Source organism: Mastigoproctus giganteus, chromosome 4, assembly GCF_048544385.1.
Source record: "Mastigoproctus giganteus isolate SK-2022 chromosome 4, ASM4854438v1, whole genome shotgun sequence".
NCBI classification, from domain to species: Eukaryota; Metazoa; Arthropoda; class Arachnida; order Uropygi; family Thelyphonidae; genus Mastigoproctus; species Mastigoproctus giganteus.
The window spans coordinates 212,835,516-212,848,178 of NC_143578.1; the positions used below are offsets into that span (position 1 = coordinate 212,835,516).

A 12,663-nucleotide genomic window follows, 5' to 3' on the forward strand; every position below is an offset into this window, starting at 1 on the left:
AGAATTACCAGGTGAGCTATGATTATCCACTAGGTCGACCTTGGAATACATGCCATAGCTTTTGCAAAGGATAAAATCATAATCACCTAGAAATTGCCATCAGCTATTTCCATATGATGTCATGAAATCCTCTGACGAAGTGTTCAAGGTGGACCTTGTAACAATCACTGTAAAATTTACTAAATAACCATGAAAATAATTTTCAAAAAATTATATTTATAATATAAAAAAATCAAACTACAGGAAAAAAAAACAAAAAAAAAAAAAAACTATATATACATATATATATATATATATATATATATATATATAAACCAATCAGATTAATGCCATCTGAGATAGAACATTATATCAGTCGTTAAATATATGCAGGAATGAAATAATATTAAATTGTAAAAATGTAGAAGACGTCCTGTAGTTTAAAATACCCGAAGCAATCCAAGAACAAACCGGACCCTAGGCAACAATGGTTAAACATAAATATTAAATTCAATAAAAAATATACATAATTAGCCAACCATGGGAAAAGATACTTTGCAAGGGACTTTGTCGAGGGCTAAACCCCTACAAAATACATAACCCATGGCTGGCTGAGCCATCAGTTTCTGTTGTCATTTGCCTGTATAACTAGGACCGAAAGATGTCGAAATGGACACATAAGTTAGGTATTAAAATAAAATAGTATAATAAAATAGAAATTAAGTAGCTTATTAATAGTAATTTTGCAGAAGACAGGCTGGATGACATTTAGCCCGACCGATAGCTGTAACAAAATAGTAAATAAGCAATGCTGAGAACCAAATAATCTGCTAAACATAATAAGCTAAATTAGCTAACAAAAGGAGAACGGAGAGAAGGCTAGTTAAAGTAATAGCACCTCAATCCCCCACAAATTGCTCTAATAGTTCATGAGGTATGAAAAATAAGAATAAGATAGTAAAAAGTGAAGGAAAAGTGTTTATACGATTATACATAGGATGGTACCGGGAGCGTAACTTCCCGACCCTATAAGAAAGGGATCCTGGTATAGTAAGATAATATCAGCAAAGAAGAGCCAATAAAAAATGGTAATATATAATGGAAATATATCGAAAAGTGGAATACCGGAATGGCTAATTCCTAAACGCCAAATAGGATGTAATGTTCTATCTCAGATGGCATTAATCTGATTGGTATATATAATCTTATAATATCCCAGTTCTACGCTTTAGTAATTTGATTCTATATATATATATATATATATTTTTTTTTTTTTTTTTTTTAAATAAAATTTACAACATATTAAATAAATTATTTAAAAGCAATATTCAAACCTCTGTAATCCTACTCTACTCCACTAATCCCCTATAATCTCTAATTCTCTGTAATCACTATGAAGAGCACAGCATCACTATGAGAGTAATTTACATATGTGGATATGTAAAATACAAGAGGTTTTACAAAAAAAAAAAAAAAAAAAAAAAAAAGGAGAGAGAGAGAAGCCTAAACACAAAACAGTTAACTTTACAGGGCATGTGTAAAATAATTATCGACCACTCTGTCTAAAAAAAATTGACAATTCTGCTTTCACTGTTCCACTCCAAGTAAAGAATCACTTAAAATATTCGGACTTTTGCAATATAAAAAAATTGTTGCTTATTGGAAGGCACCTGAAAACATTAAAATTTGCATTTTGTAACACTTTTTTAGATAAAGCAAATCAGAATATACACATTTTTAATAATTTATTTCACACTTGTTCTAATTTCTCTTGCTCTAAGGACCCAAAATCCATAAACCTCGCTGGGTTTAGGGTATATTGATGAATAAGACCATATTGTGCCATTGTCTATTGTGTGCGTGTGCGCGCACATGTGCGTTCGTTCAATCTGATTTGTTCGTTGTGTAGGCCAAAAAACCCAGAATAAATCATGGGGATTTAAAAAAAAAAAAAAAAAACTAACTGAGACTGGTGAATTACAGCCTTAACTAAAGAGGACTAGAAATTCCAGTCATTGATGGGAATCACAGACCTCTCCAAATGAGTGACAAGTGATGAAACTGCTATGCTGTCATTAAGGACCTTCCAGAATCCAGAAATCCTTTAGTCTCATACTTTCTAAATAAATGAGTATTATACTGTTCATGCTTCAATGATGAGAATTAGTAAAATATGTCAATTAGTAAAAAGACAAGTAAAATGTGAGGTACTAATAAATAGCTACTGAATAAATTAATAAGGAATATTAAATGAGAATTTAAAATAATAAAATCAAATAAATTTTAATTTTTCATTAATATCATACCTTCCAACTCTGTGAATATAGGAGTCTACATTTGGTGGAAAATCAAAGTTGATCACATTAGAAACAAACTGAAAATCAATTCCTCTTGAAACACCATATTCTTTATCTTTTTTGATCCTACCAAATAAAATTAAATGCTTAAGATACTGAAATCACATGGATGAATCTGTATGCATATCATATGATGCATTTTAGGAATTTTGCAAAATAAGAAAGTAATTTAAATTTGGTACCTCCTTTACTGCTTAAAAAGTGGGTGTTGCTATGTGTAATGATAATTAGTGGGTATGCGTAATGATAATAGTAAAAAGATTAAAAACAAAATAATGACAGAATTTCACACCCCATAGTCAGTCAAAGAAGGGATTATGATTTAAGTTGGTTTCTTTGATTGTTTTGAAAGTTTTTGAGTCTAATTTAGTCTCTATAGGGGGTTATATGATTTCAGAATGTGTTATATATGTAAAAGAATATGTTCAAGGGTAAATTTGTATGCTGTGCTGGCTGAAAAACCTGTAATAACTTACGGAGAAGGGATTCCTACTGTCTGGTTTTGGCAAACTACAGCCTCATGCAATGACTATTATGAAATCTTCCATCTCTGATAGGATCTGAGCCCAAACAAAACCATCCTTGATACATTATTTTCTAAGGCTAAAATTATTTGTGAGATGTGTTTTCACCTTGGCAATGAGTTTCAGAAGTGAGCAATGTTAACCAGTCATCCAATATCTTTATCCCTCTCTCACCAAAAAACCTTTCAGAATGTGTGGTTCAATTCAATCAGACAAAAGTATTGACTGCTATCTTTGGGATGTGAAAGATATTTGTATCTACAACTATTGTAGTGTCCAGAGTTGTCTCAAAGATGAAATGCTATGATCTGGTAGGATGGAGAATATGAGATGATATTTTGCAGCATATGAGAAACATGTTCTCATGTGCTGCAAAAGTGACAAAACTGTTATTACAAAAGTTTGGACCGGGGAAAACTCCAGAAACAGTTTTGACTTATCTTCATGGCTACCTGTTTTCTGGGCCTTTAAAGGAGCATCTCAAAGGACAAAAGTTTTGCAACACAGATAAACTGGGATGAGAGGCCAAATCGTACTGGCTGATATGCCAACAGATTATTTGAGATAGGTATTGAGAAATAGAGGCATATGATGCAAGAAAGCAAACTTATACAGCATCAGCCAAAAAAAAAAAAAAAAAAAAACACCCCTTTCCATTTTGCCCATCCATTCATTCCAAATATGTGTCTAGTTCCGGTTTGAATTTATTTAAGCTATCAATTTCCACAATGACAGATGGAAGTTTGTTCCAGCAATCAACTACCCTCTGGCTAAAGGTAAATTTTGCATATCAATTCTACAACTGTCTTTCCTCAATTCGAATCTATGCCCCCTCAGGTTCTTAGTCTGAGCAAGCAGAGGTATCCTGTCAGCATTGAGCCTGCTCAAACCATTCAAGGCCTTATACACCTCAATCAGATCACCTCGCAGGTGCCTAGTCTCCAGATGCAGCAACTTGCAGACTTAAGCCTTTCTTCGTAAGCGTACCCCTTTGTTCCCCTCTCTGTACTCGTTCTAGCAACTCTACATCCCTCCTAAAATGAAGCTTTTAAACCTGTACGTAGTACTCAAGGTGTAGTCTGACCAGTGCCTTATACAAGGGAATATTCACCTCCTTATCTCTGCTCGCAAAATTCCTGTATATCATTGGCAAAACCCCATGACCTTCTCTGGAAGCCTGTCTGCACTGCTCAGAAAACTTCATATCTGACTGCACAATTATCTCAGGTCCTTTTCATTTTCTACCACTTTCAGTGTGGTACCACAGAGTTGATACATTACTCTGGGCTTACTGCTACCTATATGCAGTACTTTGCATTTGTCAATTGTAAATTTCAGTTGCCACTTCTCATCCCATCTGCACAACTTTTACAAATCCTGTTGCAGCAGCATACTGTCATTACTGTTATTAACAACCCTGCCAACCTTTGTATCATCTAGAAACTTGGACATTAAGCCTGACATACCTTCATCAATATCATTAATAAATACACAAAACAACAATGGGCCCAGCACCAAACCCTGGGGGACTCCACTAATAACATTAGTCCATGTACAGCAGTGTCCATTTGTTACCACTCTCTGCCGTCTCCCACTCAACCATCCCTTTATTCATTGCAGAAACTTGCCCTTAATGCCATACTGCTCCAATTTGTACAGTAGTCTTCCATGTGCAACAGTATCAAAAGCTTTCCTGAAATCCAAGTTTATGATATCAAAATTATTTTTTGCATCCAGCTCTTTTGTGACCACGCTATAGTATCCAATCAAATTGGTCATACAAGACTTCTCCTTAACAAACCCATGCTGTGTCTGAACTATTACTGCAGTCTTGTCTAGGTGAGCCTGCATTACTTCAACCAGTGACTCCATTATTTTCCCTGGAACAGGAGTTAAACAGGTCTATAATTATTTGTATCACCCTTTGTGGATTGGGTATACATTTGCACAACTCCAGCCCATGGGGCCTCTCCTGAATCTAAGGATGCTCTCATAATTATGGCTAAGGGTTTGCTAACTTCCCTCGCTGCCTCCTTCAATATAACTAGATTGATTCCATCTGCCCCAGATGCCTTTTTTATGTTTAATTTCAACAATTTCTCCTCCACTTTGCTCTCCATTATTACAAAATCATTTAGCTCCCTGTTTGAGTTTAGTAAACTTCTGTCTTCCCCATCCTTACAGAATTTCTCACGTGTCAATGTAGATGCAAAATACTCATTCAGTTTTTCAGCTATCTGAGCAGGATCAACAGTTTAACCACCAACATCAAGTGGACCAATCTGATTCATTCTCTTCCTTCTAGAGTTTACATAAGTAAAGAAGTTTTTGTTGTTTTTCTTTGCATCCTTTTCCAAGGATTTCTCGTAATCAGCCTTCACTTACCTAAATCTCCTTTGTGACTTGATTACAGATTAGCTAATATCTGGCACAGGCTTCTGTGTCACCTGATAATTTATATGCATCCTACGCATTTTTCTTCTCTGCCACGAGCTTCATTAGTTCATCTGATATCAATTTAGGTCTAAATCTTGAACAGTATTTCTTAGTTGGTATGAAAAGCCTAGTAGCTTCCAAGATTAATTGCTTGAAAGCTTCTTATTTAGAATTCACCGTTTTTAACATCATCAGTTGATCCCACTGTATAGAATTTAAAAATTGCCTGAGACCATTGTAGTCACCTATATGAAAACAAAAACCCTTCCCTTTACCCTTGATGGTAGTTACATTTTTCAAGTAAATCCCACATCAGTAGGCTGTGATCACTGTCATGTAGTGGTTCCTTTATCTGCGAATTCCTAATGCATGAAAAATCACTGCTGATAATGAGATCAAAAGTATTACTCCCTCTGGTTGTCCCTCAAACATGTTGCTGTAGCAAACAATCCTCCAATAAATCCCCAAAAGTCTTGCTAGTGTGCGAGTGACCAACCCAGAAGTTCCAGTCAATATCTGGAAAGTTAAAATCCCTCATTACAAGACATTTGGATTAACTGACCCACTATTTCTCTGCACTTCATCTATATCCAAATAAAAAATTTGGATATATACAGGGTGATTCAGGAGGAATAGTAAGTATTTTTGGAGGTTATAGTATCGATTATTCTGAGGTAAAAAAAAGTCATATAAATATGTGTCCAACTTTCAATGGATATGGAGGTACAGCTGTTTGAAACTGGTGCACACAGCTCCCTGAATCAGATGTGACCAAGAAGCAGTTATAACCTGATGCTGTTTGGTGTTAGAAGTGTTGTTAAGAATGCTGCACATCTTCATACATCCTGAATATGCTGATATGGTGTTTGTTTACAGTTTTTGTAGTGGAAGTGCTACTGCTGCTTGTAGAGCATACCAAACTATTATTTCCAGGCCACCTGAATAATTAAATTCATCTGCCGTGCTGTGTGTCTTATGTCTGTTAATTGTGTGTGTTCTATAGTCGATTTGGCTGTTTTGCTGGACAACCCCCCTCCCCAGTTCTGGGGGGGGGGACCTTGCTATCTATGCCTGAAACCAACTAACTCAGCCACGGAGTGTAGAGAATACTGTTGACAGTTTCCTAACCGCAGAATACCAGATTCAAGAGTGTTTACTAGTGTTTATACCAAAATGTGTGAGACTGGTAGTACACAACACACATATTTCTTCTGAACTTGCAAATGAACAAAATGTGGATGAAATAGAACACATTCTTCAGTTGGTAGAACGTAGTCCTACTATTAGCAAACAAAGAATTTCTACATGTATCAGTGTTCCACAGACATGAGCATGACGAACATTACATGAGCGTGGCTTGTATCCATTTCACACACAGTGGGTGCAACACCTTCAACCAGGAAAAACGGCCGGCGATTGGAATTTTGTTGGTGGGTAAATGCTAATCGCCGATTAATTCCATTAATACTGTTCAGCGATGAAGCTACTTTCACCAGTGACAGTATCAACAACACCCGTAACTCTCATAGGTGGTCAGACGAAAATCCACATGCCACTGTAGAAAATTTTCAACATCGCTTCTCTATAAACGTGTGGTGCGGAATCATCGACAATCAGTTGATTGGGTCTGTTGTGTTACAAAATTGTCTTACAGGACCCATTTACCTCGAATTTCTGCAAAAAGAACTTCCACTACTATTAGAAGATGTTTCTGTGGCTACAAGGATTGGTATGTACTTTCAGCATGATGGAGCTCCTGTATGTTATACCGGTCTGGTGATACGATATCTAAATCGAACTTTCAGGGAAAGTGCGATTTAGATATTGTATGACCAGACCGGTATAACATCGGCCGCAGTGGTCCTGTTCATTGGCTAACAAGGTCTGCAGACCTCACTTGGTTAGATTTTTGTTTGTGGGGATGAATGAAAAGGGCAGTATACAAAGAAAAGGTGAATACAATAGACCAATTGCTTGCTCACATTTTGGATACTGCTGCCCTCATAAAGGAATGCCAAGATGACCTCAAAAGTACAACATGTCATATTACCACAAGAGTTGCAACGTGCATTGAGGTTGGCGGTGAGATTTTTGAACATTTATTGTGAACTGTAAAAAATTTGTCAATTTTTTGTGTTTTATATCATTCAAAAAGTCAATAAATACAAACAATAAGTCATTTATCATTCTTTAATACCTCTCATAATGCTTTGTTCATGCCAGTTTCAAACAGCTGAATCTCCATATCTATTGAAAATTGTACATGTTTACATGAACTTTTTTATTCAGAATAATCGATACTATAACCTCCCAAAATATTTACTATTCCTCCTGAATCACCCTATATAGTACTGATCAGTAAACAATGTTAAGAAGCGTAATTTAAGATTTAAAAATTTTTAATTATACAGTAAATTTAAAATCTGTCATCCTATGGAATTGAGGTGATGGATTTTAAGATTTTCCAGATTTTAGGGAGGTGTACCTAGTTGGGAGCAGTTTTAGAGAAGCACATTTTAATGAATATTAAGGAATAATAACGGAATTATTTACATCTGTAAATGTTTATATTGACTAAAAGATAGTACACTAATGGTTAAAATGTAAATAACATTTAGTTTGATAAAATGATAAAATTTACCAAACTACTTTTAACCAGGGGATGATCCTTAACTGAAACTCTTCAAACAAGCTCCTTGTTAACAAATTGGCGGCACATGAACTTATAAGCATCTTATAAAGAGAGAAATACATATTTTTTGCATGGATTGTTAAAGACAAATGTGATCACTGGTATCAGTGTCAGATTGCTTTCTTAATATTTCAGAATTTTAAAATGCTAATTTTCCCCCCCGTAAAATATGCCAGATTTTAAAAAATTCCATATTACGAAGTGCTGGATTTTAACAAAGTTTACTGTTTTTGTGAATCAAATATCTTCCATAAACAATGACCAATAAATCAGTATCACACAATCATATATTCTTATGAAATTTCATTTATAAATTTAGAAGTCGGACATACCACTTTGATTTAGTTAGTCTGCTTGATCTCCTTGAAGGATTATCTACTGATTTTTCATCTGATGCTATAATAATATCATAGAGGCCATTGTTGAATTGGCTTACAATGTGACACCTGAAATGAGAAGATAAAAGTTATTCTATATGATTTTTATTATCATTTACTATTTCTTTCAGAACATAACATATACATATCTTATGTATATGTACATAACAGTAAAACAAAAAAAAAAAAAAAAAACACCACAATGGGATGTATAACAATAATACAAATACAAAAAAAAAAAAAAAGGTAAGAAATGGATTTTTGTTTAATAGAGTTTAATGTGGTAAACTTTACTAAAATCATATTATATTAGGGTGACCAGATACCGATGGGTATAACAGAAACAAAATAAGTCAAAAATTCAAATTGGACAGTAAAAAAAAAAAAATAATAAAGGAACTTCATATTTAGATAATATGTGCCCTAAAAATTAAACAAAATTAATCAAGAGCCAAAAGACTTTATTGGATCATATTTTATTGAAACTTCTGCCCTAATCAATTCAATCAATGAAAATCTTTATTGATTGAAATATGATTAGGGCAGATTCCCATATTAATTTTCCTTTAGTCAAAGTGATTGGCTGTTGGAACAAATTCCTATTTACTATTATGGAGGCTGGAAGTTTATCTAAATTTAAAGTTGCATTTACATAAATGGAATGGCATTGATTATTTTTAAATCTAGACAGGCAAATGCTACCTCGTCCTGCCATTGTTAATTAGTCAGATGGCAAAAGCCTGTCTGACTAGTTAACAATAGCAGGACGAAGTAGCATTCTAAACACATAACTTAAGTAACTTGGTTTATTAAACTGTATTCCAGGAAAATAAATTTTCCAAGAAACTATAGTTTTTAGTGTGATTGATAGTAGATGATATAAGATAAATAACAAAACCTTTTAAATTAATAATAATAAAAAAAAAGCCAGCTGTTCAATTACAAATCACAAAAAACAATGACCACTAGCTGTAACAAGATCTCTTAAGCTAGTCATCATTCCTCCCTTTCAACTCTTCTAAAATGAAATTTAAGTAAAGAAAAACTTATATCAATAATATATTTACTCATGTTCAGTATGGCTTCCTCCTAAACTGGTGTACTCTTGAAAAGCACCCATTCCTTAAATTATAATTTACTGAGGAGTTCAGCCCATTTTTCTAAATATAAAATATGTTTTGTACATATCAAATATTTCATCTTTAAATTATATAATTTCTTAACTTTGAATTTGTAATCAGTTAATTTTTGCAAGAACACTGGAGGGAACAAAATTTTTCTTCAATATATAATTTAAGCATCTCAATTGTCTGATGAATATAACTTGACCTATACTATTCAATTTTCAATAACTGTTAATTGAATATGTTAAGCACACTAAGCGCAACACGGAAATATGCTTCATTTAATTGCAATTCAAAAAAAATTTATATTAAATTTCAGCAGCTTTTCTTTTTCAAGAAGAAAATGTTTAACACTAAAAATTTTTAATATTCATTTGATCACTTGGTATAAACTTAACTATCAAGTTTTTGAATGTGTCAATAACTTGTTATATATTACATCTTGTAAAGAACAAAATTCTCAAAGTTACAAAGTCTGATGAATTAGTCATGCAAAGAACATTGCATCAATGAAGATTGCAAGGCAGAACAATCCCTCTGTCCCTATGTAATTCCACTTAAGACCGCTTATAGATGGAAGAGAAATATACACCTGGCTGTCATCCTTACTTTCTTGAAATTCCATATCAATCACATTTTTATGCATATTTGGTACTTCACTCCAAACTGGTTCTTTTGAAAGCACCCATTCCATAAATTTGAATTTATTAAAGAGTTCTGCACATATTTCTAGGTATTCACAATTTGTTTTATAAATATCAAATTCAAATATCTCATCTTTAAATATCATTTCTCCACCCTAATTTGTAATCAGTTAAAAATTCTTTTTTGGTTCAACAAAACAAAACAAAACAAAACAAAAAAAAAAAAAAAAAAAAAAATTAACAAGAGCTAAAGAAAGACAGAAAATTCTCAATATTACAAGTTTGATAAACTAGTAATGATAATAACATCACATGAATGGAGATTGCAAGGCAGATTATTTCACCATATAATGTAGTTTGCCTGTCCACTGTCTATGTGAAATTTCCCCAATTCTTAGTGCAAGTTCACCAAGAATCAACTCTTGGTGATTTTCAAAAAGAGAATTCCTGTAAATGGAGGTGATAAAAACTGCTGGATAAACGATCATGTTTAAAATTTTGGAAACTGGGACAAAAAAATCAAAAACCAGGATAGTCATACTACATTATATATATGTTTTGTTATATTTACATGGCATCTTCAATACTAGGTCTGTAATTTAGATAAAAATAATTGCTAATAGCACCTCAAGGATCTAATATCTAGTAGTTAATATTTACATGAAATCTGGCATGAAGCTTTAGTATGATAGCAGAAATCAGTCTGAAGAATAATTACAGCATTTGAGAACGGATGGCATTTGCTTAAGCTTTAAGGAATTCATTTTCTTCACCTATAACATCATGAGCTATATGGCCAAAAGTATTTTCCTAGTATACTGTGTACTGTGCCAGAATTTCCTTGTGCATGTGTATTGGCTCAGACATAACAATATAAATCTTGTAGGTGTGCTTGTGAATCAGCAGTATGTTAGAAGCCAGTATGGGGGGGGGGTCATGTATCAGAACTTGCACATTCAATGTGGAATGTCAACTGGATGCAATATCAGTAACCTTTCGGCATATGTGCATAACTGTGACTCATCAGATCCACCCAAATTTCACTGTGATGGATGCAACACACACACACACACACACACACACACACACACACTAGATAAGAATTTGTTGGAACAAATTCTCATCTACTGTTAAGGAGGCTGGAAGTTTATCTGAACAGCACCAGGAAATACCAGAAAGAAATAGGTAAAGTGAGGAAAGGTATTACTTTTTTTTTTTTTTTTGGCTGATGTTACATAACAAAGCTTGCTTCCTTTTATCATTTTTGATTTTGCCAGCGATAATACTATCTTCTTCATTTCAGATTGTAAGGGAGTAAAACTTGGATATGAAGTGAGCTCAGGTTGCTCTGTACACCACCACCAGAACTAACTGGATCTAACTATTTTAAATATTACTATACAGCTCATCCTAAAAATAGTTTTTATCAGACATAATGGGTCTTGCTGATAATGGGTTCATTATTTGCAGAACCTCAAGGCAACAGAAATCACTAGCATGTTCATTCTCTCTCTCTCAATATCCAAGTCTAGTGTTTTTCAGTCTGACTATAGCATATATAAAGAGACACACATATTCTGGAATATGTCCTGCAACTAACTGCACAGGCAAAGGACAGGAGTGGGAGAAGAGTAGTCTGCTAATCTGTTAATCCTTTGGATTAGCAGACTATCAAAAACATGATGACAGGTATTTCTATAGTAATAGATTGTAGCCACAACTAGGTTTTTAGTCCTACTTGCTGTGATCGATGAACTGTGACATATGTACACAGTGTATCGGAAGTCCTGCATCCATGAAAATGAAAAAAATATATACTCACTCAATTCATTTATATTTATTTTTCAAACTGATTGCCATTACCATCCATACATATTAATTTCTGTACGGATCAAATATTTACCAAGACAGATACACTAATCTCAGAGAATGCCTTCTGAATGTTTTCCTTTAGTGCTGCAATACTCTCCAGTTTTTGGGCTAGAAACTATTCACTTCTACTTTTTCCTATGGAGATTTTTTTTTTTTTTTTTTTTTTTTTTAATGAAAACCACAAACATGAGTTATTAGAACCTATAGTACTTAGTACTGTGCTTGGGTTGGTGGTTGAGAAGATGAAAGAAGATATTTGTTGATATTAGACTTGAACTTCTGTAGACTGTAATTTTCAGGAAATATGTACGAAGGAAGGTTGTTCCAGAAAACGGCAGTTGAATGAATAAACGAGGAAGATGAAAAGTTGGCTCTGTGAGTTTGAAGTTGGACAGTAAATGGATGTTGGCTGGTGGCAGCACGTGTTCGGACTGTTTTGAAAGAGAGAGAGCAGGAATTATAGAAGACAATTCAGCAGCCAGTGCCCATGGAAGTATCTGCAGAAAAGGCATGCAGCAGAAACAGTACGTCTATGAGACAGCGAGAGGAGAGACTCTGTTAGAGAGGAGTCATTAATTAACCTAACTGCCCTCTTCTGAATGGAATCTAGAAGCCTGAGAGAGGTTTTGGGGGCACTGCCCCAGATGTGGGAACAATA

At 34.0% G+C, this 12,663-nt stretch overlaps 1 protein-coding gene across 1 annotated transcript in view; it reads right to left on the minus strand.

Moving 5' to 3' along the window:
- Ddx56 (putative ATP-dependent RNA helicase DDX56) overlaps window positions 1-12,663 on the minus strand; it is a 96,233-nt gene that overhangs the window by 18,180 nt on the left and 65,390 nt on the right. Inside the window, exons 9-10 of the mRNA XM_090372038.1 lie at window positions 8,321-8,434; window positions 2,286-2,402 (exon numbers count right to left, since the gene is read on the minus strand). Coding sequence (XP_090228164.1) covers window positions 2,286-2,402; window positions 8,321-8,434 — 231 coding nt within the window. The remainder of the gene's footprint in view (window positions 1-2,285; window positions 2,403-8,320; window positions 8,435-12,663) is intronic.